The sequence below is a fragment of the Pseudoliparis swirei genome, chromosome 14 (assembly GCF_029220125.1).
Source record: "Pseudoliparis swirei isolate HS2019 ecotype Mariana Trench chromosome 14, NWPU_hadal_v1, whole genome shotgun sequence".
Lineage (NCBI taxonomy): Eukaryota > Metazoa > Chordata > Actinopteri > Perciformes > Liparidae > Pseudoliparis > Pseudoliparis swirei.
Genome location: NC_079401.1, coordinates 9,540,952 through 9,563,079, shown reverse-complemented (window position 1 = coordinate 9,563,079; position 22,128 = coordinate 9,540,952). Strand labels below are relative to the sequence as shown.

Sequence of the window (22,128 nt, the reverse complement as noted above, 5' to 3'; positions counted from 1 at the left end):
TAAAATACCCCAAAAATTTCCCATAGGGAAGGGGTTTAAAAAACCCTCCCCTCCCGGGGAAACCCCTTTTTTTGGCGGAGGGTTTGCTTGGAATGGGGTTTTCCCTTTTTGGGCGATTTCAAACAGGTTTTTCCAAACCCCTTTTCCGATAAAAATTTTCCCCGTTTAGTCTTTTTCCCTAAACCCACTTTGAAACCCCCAAAAAGGGATGTTCGACACCCATGGGGAAATTTCCTTTGAGGGGAAACCAAGGGAATTTCCCCATTTTTTAAATTCCAAGGAAAATTTGGCCTTTTAGTCCCCTAAAAAACTGAAATAAAAAATAACCTTTTAAATTTAAAATTTTTTTTTTGGTTTTGGTTTGGAACAAGGAAAATTTGGGGTTTTTTGGGTTAAGGGAAAGGAAATGCCAGTGTCCCATGGGAAAGGGGCCTTTTGAAAAGAAAACCCTTTTGTTTTTAAATTTTTGGGATTTGGTTTGGGCCAAATTTTGTTTTGTTTGGGGAAGAAAGATTAAATCTCATTTGAATTAATTCTAAAATTTGGTTGCATTTCCTTTTACCTGCCAGTGCCAAGACTATGTATTTAGTTTAAAACTTTTGTTTGACTCATGTGACACTGAAAATGAAGGAACCTTTGCATTTAAAGTAAACTGAAAACTTAAAGTTTACAATGTTGCTTTTAGTCACAAAAGTAAAGCGTGGGAGAGTTTGTGTTGTAAGGGCGCGATCACACCAGAGCTTCTAAAAGCGCCGCTTCCAAAAAACGCCTTGGCAAAAAGCAGCGCCCGCGCCTGGAAAACAATAGGCGATGGCCTGTGGAGCGGACCTGCGTGAGCAACCAACCCTTGATTTTGTGTTCACGATATTTTTAAAAGAAAGGAAAGAGGCGAATACCACCATCTATTCTGCAAATTGTATCTTCATGACGAGCGCTTTCAGTTGCACTTCCGACCGAGCAGGAGTCAGTTGGAGTAGTGTTTCGATTTAGAATTATAAAGCTCTTCGTAATTAAATACCGCTAATATGAGGTTCTCGTTGGGAAAACAGGACGGAAAGCCCGCCTCTTGCTTGATCTGATTGGCTGCCTTGGCCGAGTGAGATTGATGAGCTTCGCTTCAAGTTGAGAATATTTTAACTTTAAGCGGCGCTAGAAAAAAGCGCCCGCGTCATTTAAAAGCGCGTGGCCTGAAAGGCCTAGGGGAATCAATGGTTTTGCTTTCATGACCGTTTTTGGGAGTCGCGTCTGGTGTGATTGAGCCCTAACTCAACACCTTCCATTATTCATCTGCACCGTGCTTCTGTGTGCATCAAAATCTCTACAATCTACTGGATTTATTATTTCTGTATTTTCTCCAATAGCTGAAGATCCGACCTAACGACATGAATCTGCATACACACAGAAAAATTAACAGAAAATAGTTCTTCAGAGTGATGCCATAGAAGAACCATTTTTGGTTCTACAAAGAAGCTTTCAAACCAGGATTCTTTAAAGAACCATTTCCATAAAGAGCTCTTCAAAGAACCTAAAATGGTGCCTCAAACAGCAAAATGGTTCCTCAGTAGGTGATGGTTCTTAGAACCACAAAGCCTTTAAGAACCATCATTTTTCTTGTAGTTTCTGTCCAAGGCAACATGGACCGGAGCCCAATCTAAAACCTCTCTGTGGCAGCTGTCTCCAATCTGGCCTCGGCTGCTGGCTGGTTGACAATCAGTCAGCTGCAGCCGATGCTGCTGATATAAAAGAGCAGCAGAGCTGGAGGTAGACAGGCAAGTGAGCAGGCGCAGTGTTGTGGTCTGCGGTCTGCTGTGTGTGTGTGATACCAATAAATATGTTATCCAACGGAACCTCGCTGTTATCTGGTTATCCTTGAAGCTTTTGGGGGAAACCCACGGGTAGCGGCGTGAGACGTGCTACACTCTCACAAACTCAACTTCTTCTGGAACATTTTTTAAACCACACACATATATATATATATATATATATATATAAAACTGTAGGTGTGTGGAAAGAACGAAGAGTCGAGTAATTCTGCTTGCTCGTGGTCATTTATTTTCCTTTCCAACACCTGTGTTATTCTCCACTTCCTGGTGCCCTTTAACCCCCCCCCCCCGTCACCAGGGCTACGCCCCTTTCCTTAAAGGGCCCTCGTGAATTCGTACATCACTACATGCCTCCCCCCAGAATTCACCTAGCCCCCACCAACCGCTCAATGTCTCGGGGCCCGGATCAATCGACCCGCACGACTCTGTATCTCTGGGGCCGGGGGCAGGACCTCCGTTGAGGCTTCCCCTTGGGTCTTGTTGTGGGCAGGTACAAGGGCACGAGGTCGCCCCCGTTGTGGGGGTAAAGCCACCCTTCCCGGCTGGTCCAGGTCCAAATGTGCAGGTTTAAGACGGTCTACCGACACGTATTCCAGGCGGCCGCCCATGTCGATCTTGCAGGCTTTGTCTCCGGTCTCCAGAACGCGAAACGGCCCGATATAGGGGGGTTGCAAGGTTCCCCGGTGGCAGTCCTGGCGAACAAACACATACTCCGCTGACTTGAGACTGGACGGGACGTACGACTGTGGCAGGCCGTGCTGCGATGTGGGCACCGGTTTGAACAGCCTGGCCTTTTCCCACAATGTTTCTCTCTCCTGGGTCGCAGACCAAGGGTCTGTGACTTTGGGGATAAACTCCCCCGGGACTCGCAGTGGCTGTCCATAAACCAGCTCGGCAGATGAGGCCTGTAGATCCTCTTTGGGGGCCGACCTAAGCCCCAACATGACCCACGGAAGCCTGTCCACCCAACCACAGTCTTTGAGGCTGGCCCGCACAAACCATTAGCCTGTGGGTGGTAGGCCGTTGTCCGATGGAGCTTCACTCCTAGGTTTCCTGCCACCGCATTCCACAGCTCCGATGTGAACTGCGGGCCTCGGTCTGAGGATACATCAGCTGGGGCTCCGAACCTGGAGACCCAGGTCGAAATGAAAGCCCGAGCCACTTCCTCCCGTTGTTGTCGATGACAACGGCACCGCTTCTGGCCAGCGAGTGGTTCGGTCTACCATTGTGAGGAGATACGTGAAACCCCGGGATGGGGGCAAAGGACCCACCAAGTCCACATTCACATGGTCAAACCTCCTTTCCGGCACCGAGAACTGTGCTAAAGGGGTCTTTATGTGACGGTGGACCTTGGCGCGCTGGCACACCACACAGGTCCCGGCCCACTCGTACATCCTTTTTCAACCCGTGCCAGACGAACTTTGCTGCCACCAACTTCTGCGACGCCTTCTTGCCAGGGTGTGACAGCCCATGCACCGTCTGGAAAACCTGTCGTCTCCAGCCGTCGGGAACCACCGGCCGTGGCTGGCCTGTGGAGTCGTCGCACAGAAGCGTTGTGCCGGTCTCGCCAAACGGAACGTCCTCCAACCGCAGCCCCGTCTCTGCCGTCCTCAATTTGAGAACGCCTGGGTCTGCAATCTGCTCCTCGGCCATCTTGCTGAAGTCCAATCCCAACTGGACAGCCCCGGTGACGGCCCTGGAGAGGCAGTCTGTGACCAGGTTCTCCTTGCCTGCGACATGCTGTAGATCCGTCGCGAACTCCGATATGTAGGCAAGCTGGCGCTGCTGCCGCGCAGACCACGGTTCGGTGCGCTTCCTCATGGCAAACGTCAGCGGCTTGTGGTCCACATACGCGGTGAACTGCCGAGCCTCCAGCAAGAACCGGAAATGCCGAATGGCGAGAAAAAGGCCGAGGAGTTCTCGGTCGAACGTACTGTACTTACGTTCATTCGGGCGCAACTGCCGGCTGAAGAAAGCGAGCGGTTGCCACGCCCCCTTCACCCACTGCTCGTGCACGGCACCCACCGCGTAGTCCGAAGCGTCCGTGGTGATGGCAATCGGAGCTTTAGGGGACGGGTGTGCCAACATTGTTGCCTCCGCCAGAGCCATTTTAGCGTCCACGGACGCCCGTTCCCGTTCTTCGGTCCAGTCCACCATCTTTTTGCTGGCCTTGTCCTTCAGGGCCTCGTACAGGGGCCGCATCAATTGGGCTGCTCGGGGAATAAAGCGGTGGTAGAAATTGATCATGCCTAAAAACTCCTGCAGGGCTCTCACTGTGAGTGGACGCGCAAAATTAGTGACTGCCTCCACCTTTGATGGGAGGGGAATCGCCCCGTACCTTGTGATGCGATGTCCCAGAAAGTCAATGGTGGATAATCCAAACTGGCATTTAGCCGGGTTGATGATCAACCCATGCTGGCTGAGGCGATCAAACAATATCCGAAGGTGAGACATGTGCTCGGCCCTTGATGTACTGGCAACCAGTATGTCGTCCAAGTAGACAAACAGAAAAGGCAGGTCCCTTAGCACCGTGTCCATCAGGCGCTGGAATGTCTGCGCTGCATTCTTGAGTCCGAAAGGCATCCTCAGGAACTCGAACAGGCCGAACGGAGTGATCACCGCCGTCTTGGGGACGTCCACTGACTGAACAGGCACCTGATGGTAACCTCGCACAAGGTCTACTTTCGAAAACACCACGCTATCCGACAAGTGGGCAGAAAAGTCTTGAATATGAGGAACCGGATACCGATCCGGAACTGTTGCGTCATTGAGCCAGCGGTAATCTCCACACGGGCGCCACCCGCCCCCAGGTTTCGGTGCGATATGCAGGGGTGAAGCCCACGGACTGTTGGAGCGGCGAATAATGCCCAGGCGCTTCATGTTCTCGAACTCGGCCTTGGCGATGGTGAGTTTCGCCGGGTCCAGGCGCCGGGCCTGGGCATGTACTGGCGGGCCAGTGGTAGAGAGGTGATGCTCCACCACGTGTCTGACCATGGAGGACGAGAAGGTGGGCTGCGTGAGGTCCGGGAACTTGGCCAGCAGCTGCAGAAACTCCTCATCCACCGTCAGCATGCTAGTTAATCCGGTAGAGCCAGCTCCGTCCTTGATGAACAGCAGCCTGCCTTCCCGACCGACGCTCATGGCTGTTACTGAGCGCCGGCTCTGGCATTTCCCGTCCAGCTGAAACTGCACGGAGATCTGCAGCGTGTAGCCTTCGGCCCAAACCTAGCATGGTAATAGCACATGCCGGTAGACCTCTGCCGTTGGCTCGCTGCTGCCGCTGTGGCAACGACATCCGTCTCTCCCGGCAGCCATGCCGTGGGTTGAGTCGGCCTCAGCGCCGCCGTGTAGCTCTGTTGGCCAGCCAGAAAAAACTTATCGGCCTCCTCGGCCAACTCCCGACAGTCGATGATCGCGGTGTTGGCCAACGCGGCTCGCACCGGCAGGGGTAGCTGCTGCCGAAAGAGTTCTTGAAAAAGAAAGTCCGGTCTGTGCCGTCCCAGCAGAGTTAACATTGTGTCCATGAGTTCTGACAGCTTGCTGTCGCCGAGGCCGTTCAGCGAGAGCAAGCGGCGAGCCCGCTCAGTCAGACAGCCCAAAGATCTTCAGCAGCCGGTCTTTCAACAGGGCGTACTTGCCCCTCTCCGGCGGATCTTCCAGGATGCTCGCCACTCGGCCCGCTGTAGAACTGCCGAGGGCCGCCACGACATAGTAGTACTTGGTGGCGTCCGCTGTAATGTCTTTTAAGGCAAACTGAGCTTCAGTTTGCGCAAACCACACCGATGCTTGCGTCTCCCAAAACTCTGGTAGTTTCAGCGAAACTGCATGTGCCGTCATCTTCTCTCCGGAAACGTCCATGAGATATCAGGGTCACCAATGTAGGTGTGTGGAAAGAACGAAGAGTCGAGTAATTCTGCTTGCTCGTGGTCGTTTATTTTCCTTTCCAACACCTGTGTTATTCTCCACTTCCTGTGCCCTTTAACCCCCCCCCCCCGTCACCAGGGCTACGCCCCTTTCCTTAAAGGGCCCTCGTGAATTTGTACATCACTACAGATATAGTATTATATGTTTTGTTGGAAATTGAGGCAGGTTTTCAGTGCTTTTTTAAAAACAATCTCAGGATATTCTGCCTTCATTTTAAATCAGAACAGCGGTAGATTTGTAGTCTGAAACCTACTTTCAATCCTACCGTCAGTCACTCATTTTTGCTAGCTTGTGGGTTTCATTTTTGGGCTAAAGTATCACGTGACCTCTTGACATTTGTCAAGAGCCTCAGACGGGTATATCCAGTCAGTTTCCAAATAAAATATATTTGCAATCAATCCAATAATCAATCAAAATTGTTTTATAAATTCTCTCTATGTTGGGGACCGCTGGTTTAAAGGATAACATGAGACCACTGTTTCAATGTTTCTGATCGAGTCATCGTTTTCATTTTACAGGTGTTTTCTTCCAGTTTTGGCTCCTGATGGGCTTCACAGGTAGGATCTAAATAATTCATTTAAGTTGTAAATAATGTGTTGCTTTAGTGTTTTAAAAACATTTCCTACAATAATCTAAGATTGAAATAATGTGCAATTATTGGAAGCAGTATTGCTCTTCTTGTCGGTGTTTTGTTGGAATTACATTTTCATTAAGCGGAAGACTTTAATTATTTAATTAAATAATTTAAAGATCAGTTCATCCAGATCTAGAACACTGATAACTATGACCACAAATGTTTTTATGAACCAATGTCCCTGTTGGATTTTACCATATTTTGCCTGCTTTGGTGCATTTGGATTATCGTAACTGTAACATTGTTGCTAGAAGGATGAAATTATTTTAAAATTAATCAATGTATTTTCTGCCAGAGTGACCATAGAGAAGAGCCTGGAGAACTAATAACGAGATACTGGGTTCCTCGGATAACAGCAAATTGGACACCGACCAGCTCGTACTGCAAAAAATGTGGACAAATTGACCACTTTTAGCTTGTTGTGTCCATTTCTGGAGAATCCTTCTCGTCCGGCTCCAAATAAATGTATTTGTGGCCTAACCATAATGGCTTAGTCTAATCTGCCTCCTGTGAGAAGCTACGAGCGGCAATTAGCGACCACATTTTTCCCCCTAGGATGGCAAACTCGCCATCCTCTGCCTCTGATTGGTTCTTACTCTTGGTCTTTGTTGACTGGGTTGGGTAGGTTTAGGTGCGAGTGGTAAGCGTAAGGGTTACATTATCAGAATAAGCCAACCTGAGGCAGGGTCGGTCTGATTAAAATATGTTTGAACCTTCTTCTGACTCTTTTCGGCAGGAGTTTGATTGACAGATGGTTCATCCAATCACCAAGTATCCTTTTCCAAACAGCTTATGAGATGCTTCTGTTTAACAAAACATTTGGAGTGTCCGGTTTGTGTTCGATATTCTGAATGAAGTCATCCATGGTGATATTCCCAAAGGTCCATGCAACAGCTTTGTGGCTTTCACAGTTATGTTTCTTCCCCCAAGCACCAAAGGATGAGCAAACACCAAGGATATTTGGTAATATATATTATTGAGACTGCAGACTGTGCCTCTGCTCTTCACTCTCCCTCTCCTCAGTCCCTACTGCTCCTTTATGGGGACAGATGCACACAGACAGATTAGCCTCAGCTGGGCTGATTAACAATCAACCACCAACTGAAGCCAATTAGACCTGGTCCCGACACCGTTCCCCGAACCACCACCCAGCTCCACCCACTCTGCTGCTTAGCTGAAACACACCCAGCTGCCAAATACCCCCACCGCCCGACTTAGCCACTGCAGCGGGTCGTGGTCCAACCAGAGGGTGAATGAGCGCCCCAGGAGGTCGTAGTGTAGGGAGTCGACCGCCCACCGGATGGCCAAGCACTCCTTCTCCACCTTGCTGTACCTGCCCTCCCTCTCCGACAGCTTCCGGCTGATGTATAGCACAGGGCGGTCAACCCGCTCTACCTGCTGGGACAAAACAGCTCCCAGCCCTCTGTTCGACAATCAGTCTGCAGAATAAAAGGGAGAGAGAAGTTAGGTGTGTGAAGGAGTGGTTCCCCACAGAGAGATTGTTTTACCTCCTCAAACACCAACTGGCACTGCTCTGTGCACTTGACCGGATCTGACGCACCTTTCAAGTCAGTCAAGGGGATGGTCAGCTATGCAAAGTTCGGGATGAAGAGGCTGTGATAACCCGCCAGCCCCAAAAACGGCCTCACCTCTTTTTTGTCTTGGGCCGCGACCAGGCTGCGATAGCGGCAGTCTAATCCAATTTAGGGCGCACCTGCCCGGCGCCCAAGTGGTAACCTAGATACCGTACCTCCCTCCGTCCAACTGCACAGTTCCCTGGGTTGACTGTGAGCCCTGCCTGCCTCAGGGACTCCAACACTGCGCCCAGGCGGTGCTGTATATGATCACAATATCCATGTAGGCAGCAGCATACGCAGCGTGCGGACGCAGCACCCTGCGGACACAGCACCCTGCGGACACAGCACCCTGTCTATGAGGCGTTGAAAAGTGTCTGGAGCCCGAACAACTCAAAGGGAAGCGTGTTGAATTGGTACAATCAAAACTGAGTGGAGAAGGATGTTTTTTCCTTGGAATCTGGCAGCAGATTAATCTGTTGCCAGATTCCAAGGAAAAAACACTTGGTTAAATCCAGGATCGTAAAGAAACGCGCTGTGCCCAGTCGGTCCAGGAGTTTGACTGCATTGGGTAAGCATCGAAACGTGACACATCATTCACCCTGCGATAGTCCACGCAGAACCGTATAGACCCGTCCTTCTTGAACACAAGAACAATGGGGCTACATCAGGCACTGTGGGACTCTTCTATTACCGCCATCTCCAGCATAGCAGCCAATTCCCTCTGAACCACCTTTCTTTTGTGTTCAGGTAACCTGTAGGGTCTTGACCGCACCGTCACGCCCGGAGGAGTCTCAATCTGGTGCGCTATGATGTTTGTGCGTCCTGGCAAGAGAGAGAACACATCAGAAAACTACAACTGGGCAATGTCTGTTTTCTGGGTCCCGGAGAGACGGCCTTCACAAAGGAGCAAGGCCGGATAGGTGGATTTTGGGACCTCAGGCCCCAGCTCCTCTCTCTCAGATACCGCGGAAACCAGAGAAACAGAATCTGCCTCCCTCCATGCTTTTATGAGGTTTAGGTCGTAAATCTGTGTAGCTCCGCCCCAGGAGTTAAGAAGGAAGAAGGAAACAATATAAGTACCTTCTCTCTCGGTGTGAATTATCATTTTTGAGGCCCCTGGGCCTGGAGTCAATTCTCACGTAACAGCCGACCCAGTATGTAGAGCTGTGCTCGCAGCTCCAGGGCGTATAGGATCTCACTTTTACTGGTACTCGGCACCCTCCTCCCAGTTTTCTTTAATGAGGTTGAGCACCCCCCTGGAGTCCTGCCGGACAACAGTTCAAAGGGAGAAAATCCCGTGGAGGCCTGGGAGACCTACCGTACTACAAACAACAGAGAGTCAAAACATAAATCCCAATTACGTTCATCTTCATTAATACATTTACGGATCATGGACTTCAAAGTCTTATTCAGACGCTCCACCAGACCGTTGGTCGGTGGGTGGTACACACTGGTCCGAATAGACTTGATGCCCAATAACCTATAACGTTTTCTCAGTGTTCTTGACATGAACTGGGTGCCCTGTTCAGTCAGAATCTCTTTCGGGATTCCGATTTCGGGAGATGACCTGAAACAGCGCCTGCGCGACACTCTTTGCAGAAATGTTGCGCAACAGCACCGCCAACGTGCACTCCGGTGAAATGGTCCTATGAGGTCCATAGCGATTCGCTCTAACAGAACCTCCATTAATGGCAGAGGACGCAAAGGCGCCCCCGGAATGGCCGGTTGGTTTACCAAATGGTCCAGTGTTCTATCGTATCCAATGTGAACAGCCATTGGGCTGTAGTGAGCCGACGGGAAATGATGAGTGTCGCGTTGTTTATGCTCTATGGCACAAACAAAAAGACTAATCAAGTTTGGCTTCTTTCTTTTCTTGTCACACCCAAGTTACCTCTTCACTGAACGTGGCGCCCAGTGGAACGGCATCTCAATCATCAACTTTTAAGGATTTTGTTGCTTCGAACGCAATTGATGGGAATATGAACCCAAACATGACTTCCTGCAGCCATACCGGCACGACAAAAAAGAGCTGGTGGAGGCTGATCCTGCCGGCCATGTACAGGATCACATCTGTTAGCATCACAAACAGGATTGACGTACCCGAGAGGATCAATAATGCCATGATCCTGATTGGGAATTGCCCGATGAACAACGGAAACAACAACCCAATGTAATCCTGGACTCTACCACACCAGTGCATGCATTTAGGATTTAATCATCTCACATGAAATAATATATTTATAATCTTCATTTCATTTAATATGTGATCAAGCTTTCAACTGTATAACAAGAGCCTCCTCAGTAAAAGGAGTTCAACCAGTTTTCATTGCAAACAAGACACAATTATGATAGATGCTAACCAACATCAGACTGGCTACTTTTATAAGTATATGTGACACTTTTTATGTGTTTTTATTTACCCTCAAGTCTCGAGGGACTTATTTATTTATTTAATGTATGAATTCATGTCGGCCAATCCCTGGGTTTGGCCGACATGAATTCATACATTCAGGAGATGGAGAAGAGGAGAGAGGAGCTCACTGTATCCTAAGATGTAGATGTAGCAGTCTAGGCCTAAAGCAGCATATCTAGGGGCTGGACCAGGTGAACCTGGATGTCACCAGGTCTAACAAGACCTTAGAGAACTTCCTTTGTTTTATTGTCTAGTGTCGTTCGCAGGGAGCCTTTAGCATACGACAAGATGATCAATCTGGAACGGACTAAAGTTAGCACAGGAGTCCTCTGTTAAATTGAGAGGTGGTTTTAAATTAAAGGCAGAAGGAATCACTTCTTTAAACTTAGTTACAGCACTGTCAGTTGGATATTCAATTTAATTCATTTTATTTGATATAGCTAAATATTACAAATTACGAAGAGAAGAGGAGATAGGTGCTCAGTGTCTCCTAAACGTCCCCCAGCAGCCTATAAGCCTATAGCAGCATCTCTAGGGGCTGGACCAGGTGAACCTGATTCAGTCTAACTATAAGACTATCAAGAGGAAAGTCTTCAGTCTACATGAGGTGACTGTGTCTGCCTCCCGGACTGATGGTGGAAGCTGGTTCCATAAAAGAGGAGCTTGACTTCTGGTGTTGAAACCTTTGCCGAACAGTAACTGCAGAGTCCGACATTGTTTTTGCGTATGTATACACCAACACCACATTAACTTTAGTGTGACCTCCGAATGGCGAAATCAGGAGTCAACGTGTATTAAATCTTAGGGCATTTTCAATACCAAGTACGCCAAGTACAGACTTGTGTACTTTTAGAGTCCAGACTCCAAAGGCTAGGAGGGTGCAGGTCTTTCTGCAGTTGGAACAGCAGCTGACCTGATGATGTCACCATCTCAGCTGTTGTTGCTCAAGAGTTTACTCTGATTATTCACTATTGTTCATTATTATTCTGTCTTGCCTTTTTTTGTCAGCTGTGCTGTTATCCCGTCCATCCCAAGTGGAAGTACCAGGACCTTCAACTGTGGAGGGATGATAGGCCGGTTTGTCAATGTGTATCTGAATTCCGAATATTTGACAATATGTGAGTTGGAGGTGTACGGAGGTAAGTCCATTAAAGCGTGATGTTTTATTCAAAAATATATTTTTGTATTTCTCAACAAAGTGATTGAAAAACTGTTTGCTTCAAACGAGATCCGAGCTCCCAATGCTGAAAAAAGTCTCAAATTCATAAAGTTATAATATAAAGTATTTAATAAAAGAATAGGAATCACAAGCATATATTTCTGTCCCAGCCGGGCACGCTCAACGAGTCCACAGGCTAAATATGCAGCTAATACAAAATAGTTACCTCTCTATCGTATTCGCATGAGTGGACATGAGCCGCACCTCACAAATCCCACGGTACTCAAACGCATCCTCTCACTGGGCGTGAGCTACTCATCGGTTAGTATATAGGTCACATGCATAGACCTTCACATTTCACAGCATGCTATTGGCTAACCACTACAGGAGGCGGGTTAATCTTATCCACTAATGAACAAGGCTTCTTCCACTAGCATACTTCACATACAGTCCTCCACAATAAGATGGGCTTCAAAATAAAATGAAATTTTCAGGTTAAAAACAGCTGTTTTGACGATCTCTAGTAGAAACTCCTTTTCAGACTACGCCTTCCGAAATCAATGCATTTCATTCATATTCGCGTCATGCCATAGTTATGATGAGCATAACACATCTTAGTCAGTAGTACAGTTACAAGAATACAATGATGTAGTGATCATACTTTTCAGCGACAGTAACTTTCTACTATATTTTCATATTACATTCTTTAAAATATCCTTATTGATTATCATAGCTTTATTATGTATATATATATTTTTTTACATGTGCAAGTATATAAAAAAATTATGAAAACTACAAAACCAAATGCAAAATGTTAAAAATCTCTCAAAGATGAAACCGATACAAAAATGTCTGGTACTTAAGAAACAGAATAGCTCGGTTGTCATCTCCAAACCAGATGTGCTCTCGCTGGCATTTTACAGAACTGGTAACTCCTTCGCCCTCCTTCGGTGCGGTGGTGATGGGCCGGAAAGTAGTCGTGGTGGAAAAGAAGCTGAGCTGGTCGGACGCCGTGCTCTACTGCAGGGACTTCTACTGGGACCTGCTGAGCATCCGCAGTGAGGAGGAGCAGGTGGAGGTGGGGGAGGTGCTGAGCTCCGCCTCCTTCCCCCTGACCAAACACGTTTGGTTGGGACTGCGCAGGTGGTTACTCCTGCTTTTTATTTTCTTGTTCTTTTATACTTTAAAAAGTCAAGAATTTTCCTTTACCAGTTAGTTTAGAATGAAATGCAGGTTTAAAAAAATGCCGACTGCATTTTTATTTGTATTGTGTCCCAACTATACTACCTTTCAAAAGTTTGTGGTCACCCAGACAATTTTGTGTTTTCCCTCAAAACTCACTTTAATTCATCAAATGAATTGCAAAATGAATATAAAATATAGTCAAGACATTGACAAGGTTATAAATAATGTTTTTTATTTGAAATCTAAATTTTGTTCTTCAAACATGTGACTCAAAGGAAGGCCAGTTGTATAGCTTCTCTCATCAGCATAACTGTTTTCAGCTGCGCTAACATAAAAAGGGGTTTCTACCCCTCCGTTAGTCTTCTAAGCCGATAACACAATGTACCATTAGAACACTGGAGATGGGCCTCTACACACCTATGTAGAGACTTCATTAAACACCAGAGAATTTAACACATTAACAATGTATAGAGTGTAATTCTGATTAATTTAATCTTATATTCATTGATTTTTTTTTAGCAATAGACAAGTTTAATTGTTTTTAAGTAAATGTTTATTGCACAATATCGAGTAATGACACCATTTGGATCAAAACAGGAAGTGGATCGCTCTTCTGTTTTCCACAGTAGCTATTCCCATATCTCAAAGAGTATCAATTTAAGTCTTTTGCCGTAACTATTTGTGGCAGCGGGGGGGTGTTTAGGCTCGGCTACAGAGTGGGTGGAGCGGGGGTGTGGTTCAGGGAACGGTGTCTGATTGTCACCAGCTGGTCTGATGACAATCAGACCAGCTGGTGACAATCTGTGTTTGTGTATCTGCGAGGCTTTGTCTTCAAAAGGAGCTGGATGGACTGGAGAAGAGGTGGAGTGCTGAGCAGAGACCCGGGCTGTGTCTACTACCGCGCACTTAACGAAGTACACTGCAATTCAGTGCACTGCATTGCAGTGTACTGCGTCGCTGATGAAGTGCTGTCTCAAATGGAACACTTAACCGTTAACCACTTGGCGGAAGTGACGGACGCAAATCTGTTCACGGCACCCGCGAAATTAAGCCGGGAGTGACGTATGCAAATCTGCTTGCGATACCCTAACCCTTAAAGTGACAAAATGAATGCACTTCTTGCCCTCTTGTTGTCCCTTGTTTACCTTTCTCCACCCCATGTGGAAACTGCGATACCTCCACCATGTGGCAGGAGCCTCCGCCTTCTGGCTGAAGTCGAGATGGTATATGTAAATTTAATTGTGATTTTGCCTTACCTTCACAGCATAGCTTCATGTAGTAGTTGCAATTAAATTCTCCTCGCTAGGTATGCTAAATTCTCAATTATCTTTGTCAGAAGTAGCCTTCTTCTTTGCAATCCACATACACACCATATGGAAATTAAACATGACAAATCTGTACATGTTTGTCCCTAGCTTCCAATTAGTTTTAAGAATTATCCACTGAAATGATAGGCATCATCTGCTTGAATTCACACAGTAATAGGCCTACTTTGACTGACTGTACTTTTATACACATCTCTGTTGTAGTGAAGTTCACCCTGATACAGGAATCAATTAGCAATTGAACACACAGGCATATTAATTATTGTTACAAACATGCATCAATTCTAATATGAATCAGAAAACGCAATAAAAGACTACAAAACCTCAATGACAACATTTTATTGATAAAATGACTTACATATTAATATAATCTTCCCTTCCCCTCCCCTCCCCACACTCTACAGCAGCCACCCAGTCCCAGGCGGCGCTGCCGTATCAATGTTACAATGCCACTGCTGGCATTGTATTGTGATGGCCACAGTGACATGAGGGTGGACTTCAGGCTCACCCGAGTCATTCAACGCCCTCATGGCTGTGCTGGGCACTGACTGACCACGGTTGGGGCCCTGAGATCTCCTGTCTAGTTTTTATTTTTTGGCTTGCCAGTGCCACCTCCTATCGGGTGGTGGCCAGGGCCTTCGACAGGCCCCGGGCTCAGAGCATGATGCCAGGGTCCTGAATAACAGCCCCATCTTCTATGAGCAGTCATACCCTCCACCAGGATACGGTATCCTTGGGGATGGTGGCTCCCCCTGCCTGTCCCAACCCATCTGCCTCATGACCCCCTTCAGGCAGCCTGTCCGCAACCACCTCCAAGCTACAACTGCTGCCTGTCAAAGGCCAGGTGTGTTGTGGAGAGGTCCTTCGGGATACTGAAGACGCGATGGCGGTCCATCTTCTTAAAGGCCCTGGAGGTGGATGTGAGGTGCCAGAGGTCATTGGAGCCAGATGTCGGGAGGGCAGCAGAGGACCAGCACCAGCACCTCCAGGAAACGTCTCTGGGGCAGGAAACAGAAATAGGATAGCCATTCAGTGCTCTGTCCCAGACCACGATTACATTTAAATTAATACATACGACATTAAAAAAACAACACACAACGATGATTGAAAGCTACAATTATTTCTAGAAGGACAAGCTTAGATAGCTATCGTAACGGTATTAATTATCGGGCGGCGGTGGACAAACGTCATGTGTCATGTTAACCCGTTATTAAACTGAGCATATCCATTGTTAATCCATTATTACAATTGCTATTTCGATTGTTTAACAGAACAGCCGTTGTTTAACACTGTCCGATGACTGACATAGCTATCTGTCGTCGGACTTGCCGCTGGAGCAAGCGCCTGGAGCCGACCTGCCCCGCCGTCAAGCGAAAAGTGTCCGATAAAAGTGCACCTTCGTCGGACTGGCCGGGTGGTGGATTACCCGGCTAGTTTATCATAACTGCCATGCAGATCCAATGGCATCTAATGCTACCTAGGTATGCTCACTAATCTGAGAATGGCATGTTAGTAGTACATTGTAATACCAGTACAATGTGTAATTACCACTGATACTTACATTTACGGTCTGTAGCTTCGTGGTCTACCGCTTGTGCTGTCCGCCATTGTTTTAGAAATAAAATGAAAAGCTGGCGAAATGGCTCCTCCTCTTCCGCTACGTAGCCAAGATGGCGTCCGCTTAGTGCGAGTAGTGTCCATCGTTTTACACTACATTTGTTGCCCGTTTGCAGTGCACCATCCGGGTACTTTCAGTGCACTGAATTCTGCTGGTTTTTTCAGTGGCGCACTTCGAACACTGAAAGTCAGTGCTCGAAGTGCTCAAGTGCGCGGTAGTAGACACAGCCCCGGTCTGTGGTCTGGATGAATAAAAGATATTGCCAAATATCACCCCGACTACTCATTTCATGGTGCTTATAGGGAGAACCTACTAGTGACGGCTAGCAACTTGTCACACTATTCCTAATAGTGGGAGTGGAACAATGGATGTATTTGACGGCACTGGGCCAGGCCGCACAGTTAATGGTGCTGTGTTGGTTTTTCACACCTTTATTGATCCAGGAAACATTTACCGAGCCGATCCTTGACACTGAAATGCATCCACACCGCGACACTGACCTTTGATAACGAAAGAAATGCATTTAAATCCTTTTGTTTTAGGACGTATGAACAACATTTGTTTTAATTTGTCCAAAAGCACCGTTATAGTAGTAGTGCTTAAAACGTTTAAATATCAAGGCATCCTCTTTAGGTACCTGATGGATGGCAGGTGGTTCTGGATGTCCGGGCCTTCCGTGGACTACAGCAGCTGGGAGACGGACCACATCTGGAGAGTTACCAGTCCCTGTGGCGGCATCGACACCAGCGGCCACTTCCACTGGAATGATCTCCCGTGTGGAGATCACCTTCACTTCATCTGTTTGACAGGTGAGGACTTTTTAAAGTATACTGGCTTCTATTTGATCCTCATATCCATATATATTATATTTATGGAAGTATATTTCCCGATTTTGCAGTTCCCTCCGATAACAACTCTCAGTGGACATTCTTTTTCTTTTACGGATTCAAATCGATGCAGCAGAACCTGAGATATTGTCTCTTTTACCCCGAGCGTTCCGTTTCCTCATAAAGAGCTGGTTGCCTACACTACCCACAATGCTACTGGACCGCCAGCGACAGGTTGGCCAGATAATTGGGCCTGCTAGTCGCAGATCAGATAGCCTGCAGCAGAGATGGGAAGCAGGCCACAGAGGTCTCACTTCTACCTCACTCCAAACATCCAGATTATTTTCAGTTTTAGAACTTGTAGTCTTCTACGTCCTCGAGACTCGAGTGGAATCACTTGAGATCCTTCATCAGACTTCACACTCACATATGCAGTATTGTTCCCCAACATCTGGAAACACGTATAAAATGGGTGGATTCCACCTTTTTAATTGTGTGTTTTTTTTAAATTTGCAAATGTTGCCTCCCTTTACTAATCAGACCTTCCTCCTCTTCAAACTTCTTCATGTCTTCACAGACTATCCTGACGTCGACACACGAGTGAAGTTTTTCAGCAGCACCAGAAAAATAACTTGAAGACTCAAGTGTAACTGGATTCACTTCTCTGTATCGTGGTACCCACGATGTATATTATAATAGTTGGTTTTACTTTGGGGCTTTAATAATATATCATACCATTTTCTTTTGCTGCTTTTATTTTGAAGCACATCAAACTCCAACAGTGACGGCTCACACTGAACATAATGTCGAGACACGTTGCTGTTTGGAGTTCAAAATGTGAACATGTATCTCACAAGGAAAAACACACATTTATCACACATACTCTTTTTATTTTGAAGTACGAGCTGTGCCTTCTTCTCCCTCTGATCTTACAGCCCATCCCACACTGAGAGATCTTTATGGATCGGATAGTTCAGTGAGGCTCCTGGGCCAAAGTTGGCCAGAAGGGTATATTGAGGTTTTAACGCTCTTGTAGTAGCTATATGACTAGTTTTCAACATGTTTGTGTTCTACAATATTAAGTGATATGACTTTCTTTTTTATATAATAAAATAGACTCTTTAAAATGCCAAATTCCGTTCCGACTTACACTTCAGCAGTGACAGAAATGTACATATTTATGTATGTCTTTGACTAATAAATAGATAAAAAGGATATGAATGCACAATTTAAATATAGCTCTGGATCTAATAACATGAAACTAAAGAAGGTGTCTTTGGTTGGTTCCCCCCCCCTCAAAAAAATGCAGCTCAGCATTGACAAAGCACCATAATTCCTGGATGATTTATTTATCATTATTAATATTGTTTTTTATTTTGCCATGATTATTTGTTATATTTTCTTTCTTTTCTTTCTTTCCTGTTTTCTTCTTTACAATTGTAAACTGAATAACACATAAACCAAAAATGTAAATACTTGTTCTTTAATCCCTGTATGTCATATTGTGCATTATCATCAATAAAGTATAGACTGTATATATATAAATATAAAACTCTTCTTGCTTTGGATTCAGTTGAACTCTTATGTGATGTGTTCTACCACAAATAAATATCGTACCATAATCAACTGAATATACATCATGACAGGTCCACAACAAAATCAGAATCTTTCTTAATTATTCAGCAACATGGCTCCAATTAAACTTCTATTTATTTGATCAAAGTGAATGTTTAGGGGAATGAAGATGTGTTTCTGTGTGAGTTTTTTTCTTATTAAACTGAATAACTGATGAACACTAAGTCTATTCATTAACCCTCCTGTTATGTTGCGAGTCAAATTGACCCGTTTGAAAATCGAGGAAAAATACTTCTAAGTGCTCTTTCTGTATACAACTTCTTCTGCTTACCCTATTTAGTGTAATCAACGTAAAAAAAATATACTACAAAAATATCATGTATTTGCAACCCCCACCTGCAGGTTTATATAACAGAAATGATGTTCCCGGGTCAATTTGACCCGGCTGTGAAAATGAAGGCTAAATGTCATCAGAAGAGTCACGTTTAGACTATTTCTTTCTTTGTAAATGTAGGGCAGTCTTTATTACTCCCTCCCACCAAGTTTCAACAGACACACTCACACCAACACACACACACACCAACACACACACTAACACACATGCTCACAGACACCAACACACACACACACACACACAAACACACATATCAGCACACACACACCTAAATACACCTTTATTGGACATGGGACACTAATGTGAGGGTTTCTTTCATGTCTCAACTAATACATATGTAGTATAGTACTTCTAATATACTGTCTGTCTGACTGGGAGAGACACACACCCTGTCTCATCCCAATCTCAGACCCACACACACACACTTTCTAACGACCACACCTGTGCGAGAAATACAGATACTATTTTGACGGGAACCTTTATTTTCCCCTGCAGGAAAACTCCACCCACACGTATCAGGGGAGGGGCCAAACATACAAAATGGTTGGTCAGAAGTCCTACAACATTACACTCTGCAGATACATACGACTGCACCAAGAGGATGACTGTGTGCTGGTCTTTGGTCATCTTTTATCATATCATTTATGCATCTTAACACTAAAAATAAACATAACTAACGTTTACTTTCAATACAAATCCTTTATGACTCATTTGGCTTGATTAGTAGTGGACGGGTCATTATGACCCTGAACAGCACAGGTGTCTCATCTCTATTTATCTACATCACCCCATGAAAAGAAAAAACGTACAAAATGCAAATAAAATTTAGGAGAAAATACATGTTATGGTAGACTAATGTAATTTAGATTTAGATTCTTTCAATGTTCCTAAAAATTAGTTTGAACATGTATTTTTCATTAAAACGAGTGAGTGCTCCTGATTGAACTCTGATCTATGGAGGGGTAAATTACTCAATTCCACTAAAAACTGATTTAATTGTTAGTAATGTTGTTGGTGATGATGTACAAACTATAGTTTTTAGAATTTTTTGCTTTCTGACCACTTTTGGATGATTCAACATTAACCGGGTCAAATTGACCCGGGAACATCACGGCTGTATGTAAGAAACGAACATAACAGGAGGGTTAAGAGTGTGTTGGAACCAGTCTGTCTGTATATGTTATATGCCCTCTAGCAACACCTAGTGGCGTTTGTAAATAGCTGCGCCAAGTAAATCATAAACATGGAGTAACCGGAGGTGACGTTCAGGAAGTTCCTTTTGGCCCATGAACTCACGGAGTGACAACAGGGCTCTCAAGTTTTGAAGACAGGCAAGAGTGACATTTCCATCAGCACCCTCCACCTAGAACGAAATTTTCGGATATCAGTCAGTCGCGCGCAATTCCAGGATGCTTTATTTTCATTGGTTGCTGGATTAAATCTTACCCAGATACAACAGATACAGTTTTTTTTCTGATTGGCTATTGTGTAGCCCATTTCTATTTTTTGATTGGCTGATAAGTGGCTCCTCACAGCAGAACTCCAGGGGAGCGCTTGATTCCTCCACCGTGAGGGCAGCGCGGCCAGCTCATGTTTGCGCGCTGCGGCACATTAAAACATTAAATAGCCGAGAGTTTTTTTCAGCGTGAGAAATACGATGTGTGGCGGGAGTGCGTGACTTAAGACCGAAATGCGTGAGTCTCACGCTCAATGCGTGACACTTGAGAGCCCTGCGACAATCAGCTTATAATCTTTGCAATCCTCGCCTTAAAGTCCACTACTGTTAGGTTTTGGATCATGTGTTTTCAATGTGTATTAAAGAATGTAAGCCCGATGAATTATTGTTTACTCCACAGGGTTGTAATTATTAGAAGAAGATTAATAATTACAATCATATTATTGCTGTGTTGTTTATTCTATACCGGTCACCCTGAGAGCAAAAGGTTCCAGGGTCACATCGGGTTAATGAGCAGACACAGGAACAAAGGTCTGTTTTCTATTCTCACCATATACCCACACCCACACCACACAGGAATTTAGGGCCGTAAAGCTCATACGGAAGAGACCCCATCTGTGTTGTGTAAATGACTTGCTTCAATAAAAGGATTGTCGGGGGAGAACTGAGCCAGAGTGTTTTGGAGACGTGCAGAGGCACAGCTCAGGGCATTCTCCTTGGGACAAGTAAAACTACGCGCTCGAGTCTGTCATCTGTGGTCATTGGAGTTGGTCTGGTAAATCAACTAGCGGGGCTTTATCTTTAAGGTGAAACCGCCACAACTACATTGTCTTCATCAGTAAGTCATCCACTAATTACATTTATATTAACATGTTTAGGTTAATATTTCTTTGTTTTGAATACAGCATTGGTGATTGTTAGTTACTGTCAAATGCATAATGATGTACTATTGTACTTACAAAGGCATGTGTTTTGTGCTCCTTCAGTTTGACAAAATATTACATTTTCCTCCATTAAATCTGCCAAATACAACAACTGTCTGTTCCTTGGACAATACGGTGCTGGAGAATGTATTTCTGAAGCTTGTTTGCGAATTTAACTTTTTACCTGCCACTGCAAAGACGATGTATTTAGTTTAAAGAGCACACATTTGACTCATGTGACACTGAAATGAATTAAGAAAGTAACATTTTGCATTTAAAGTAATCTGAAAACTCAAAGTTTACAATTTATTGCTTTAAGTTACAAACTGACGCGTGTGAGAGTTTGTGTTGTTACGCAACACCTTCCATTGTTCACCTGCACCGTGCTTCTGTCTGTGTGCATCAAAATCTCTTCAACCTACTGGATTTATTATTTCTCTATTTTCTCCAATAGCTGAAGATCCGACCTAACGACATGAATCTGCATACACACAGAAAAATGAACCGAAACTAGTTCTTCAGAGTGATGCCATAGAAGAGCCATTTTTGGTTCTACAAAGAACCTTTCAACCCAGGGTTCTTTAGAGAACCATTTCATTAAAGAGCGTCTAGCTGCCGCTGCTCTCCGGTTGTTTTATATTTTAAAAGTTTTCTACGATTTTTTGCACAGTTTGCAGCAGACCACCTACTCCTGGCGAACGTGGTACTACTAGTCTCTATCCTGGGCTTACTGTCAAGCCGTTTAGTTTAGTTAGAATTGTGTTTACAGCGAGTTTGTCGTCCTACCTACCCGAACGCTGAAAGCTACGCTGCTCGGTGAACATCTGTCCGTGGATCATGTGGATCTACAAGCTTGCTGTGAGCTTTGTGCTCTTGTGGACTGTCCTGTCCTTCGTAATACTCCCAGTCTCACCCCTGATCCACTACTTGAGCGCGGAGCTCCTCCAATTCAGATTCCACCGATCTGCTCCTCCGCCTATACTATACCACTTCCCGGACACCGCCGCCACCCCGCCGGAGGTACATTCACCGCGGAGCGGGACGATACCACCGCATCGATAACTCCACTGCCATTAACTCATTCTGGTCCTCCACCCGCCGCCACCCTCCGAGAAACACCCGCAGGAAGGTGGACCACAGCACGTTAGCCAGCCTAGCCAGGTCGACTAACGTTAGCTTTACCAACCAACACTCCGACGTCAACTTTGGATTGTTCAACATCCGTTCCCTCTCAGGCAAGGGACAACTACTCCAAGACCTCCTCCTCGACCACAAGTTGGACTTTCTCTGCCTGA

At 45.6% G+C, this 22,128-nt stretch overlaps 1 protein-coding gene and 1 long non-coding RNA gene across 2 annotated transcripts; one reads left to right on the top strand and one right to left on the bottom strand.

Annotated features, from left to right (window-relative positions):
• Positions 1-9,949: 9,949 nt before the first annotated feature.
• On the top strand, positions 9,950-22,128 carry LOC130204209 (uncharacterized). The gene is made up of 6 exons (XM_056430754.1): positions 9,950-10,128; positions 11,380-11,510; positions 12,454-12,673; positions 16,292-16,467; positions 21,741-21,853; positions 22,069-22,128. The coding sequence occupies exons 1-6, from the start codon at positions 9,950-9,952 to the stop codon at positions 22,126-22,128; spliced, it is 879 nt and encodes a 292-aa protein (XP_056286729.1).
• Positions 14,365-15,692, bottom strand: LOC130204322 (uncharacterized). The gene is made up of 2 exons (XR_008833621.1): positions 15,602-15,692; positions 14,365-15,038 (listed from the first exon to the last, which is right to left on the bottom strand). It is a non-coding gene; the product is annotated as an uncharacterized LOC130204322 (long non-coding RNA).

Coding starts and splice junctions, on each gene's coding strand:
- LOC130204209 (XM_056430754.1), top strand. CDS start 9,950: ATGACTTCCTGCAGCCATACCGGCACGACAAAAAAGAGCTGGTGGAGG. Junction 10,129..11,379: donor AACGGAAACAACAACCCAAT/GTAATCCTGGAC, acceptor TTTTTTTGTCAG/CTGTGCTGTTATCCCGTCCA. Junction 16,468..21,740: donor TCACTTCATCTGTTTGACAG/GTGAGGACTTTT, acceptor TAATACTCCCAG/TCTCACCCCTGATCCACTAC.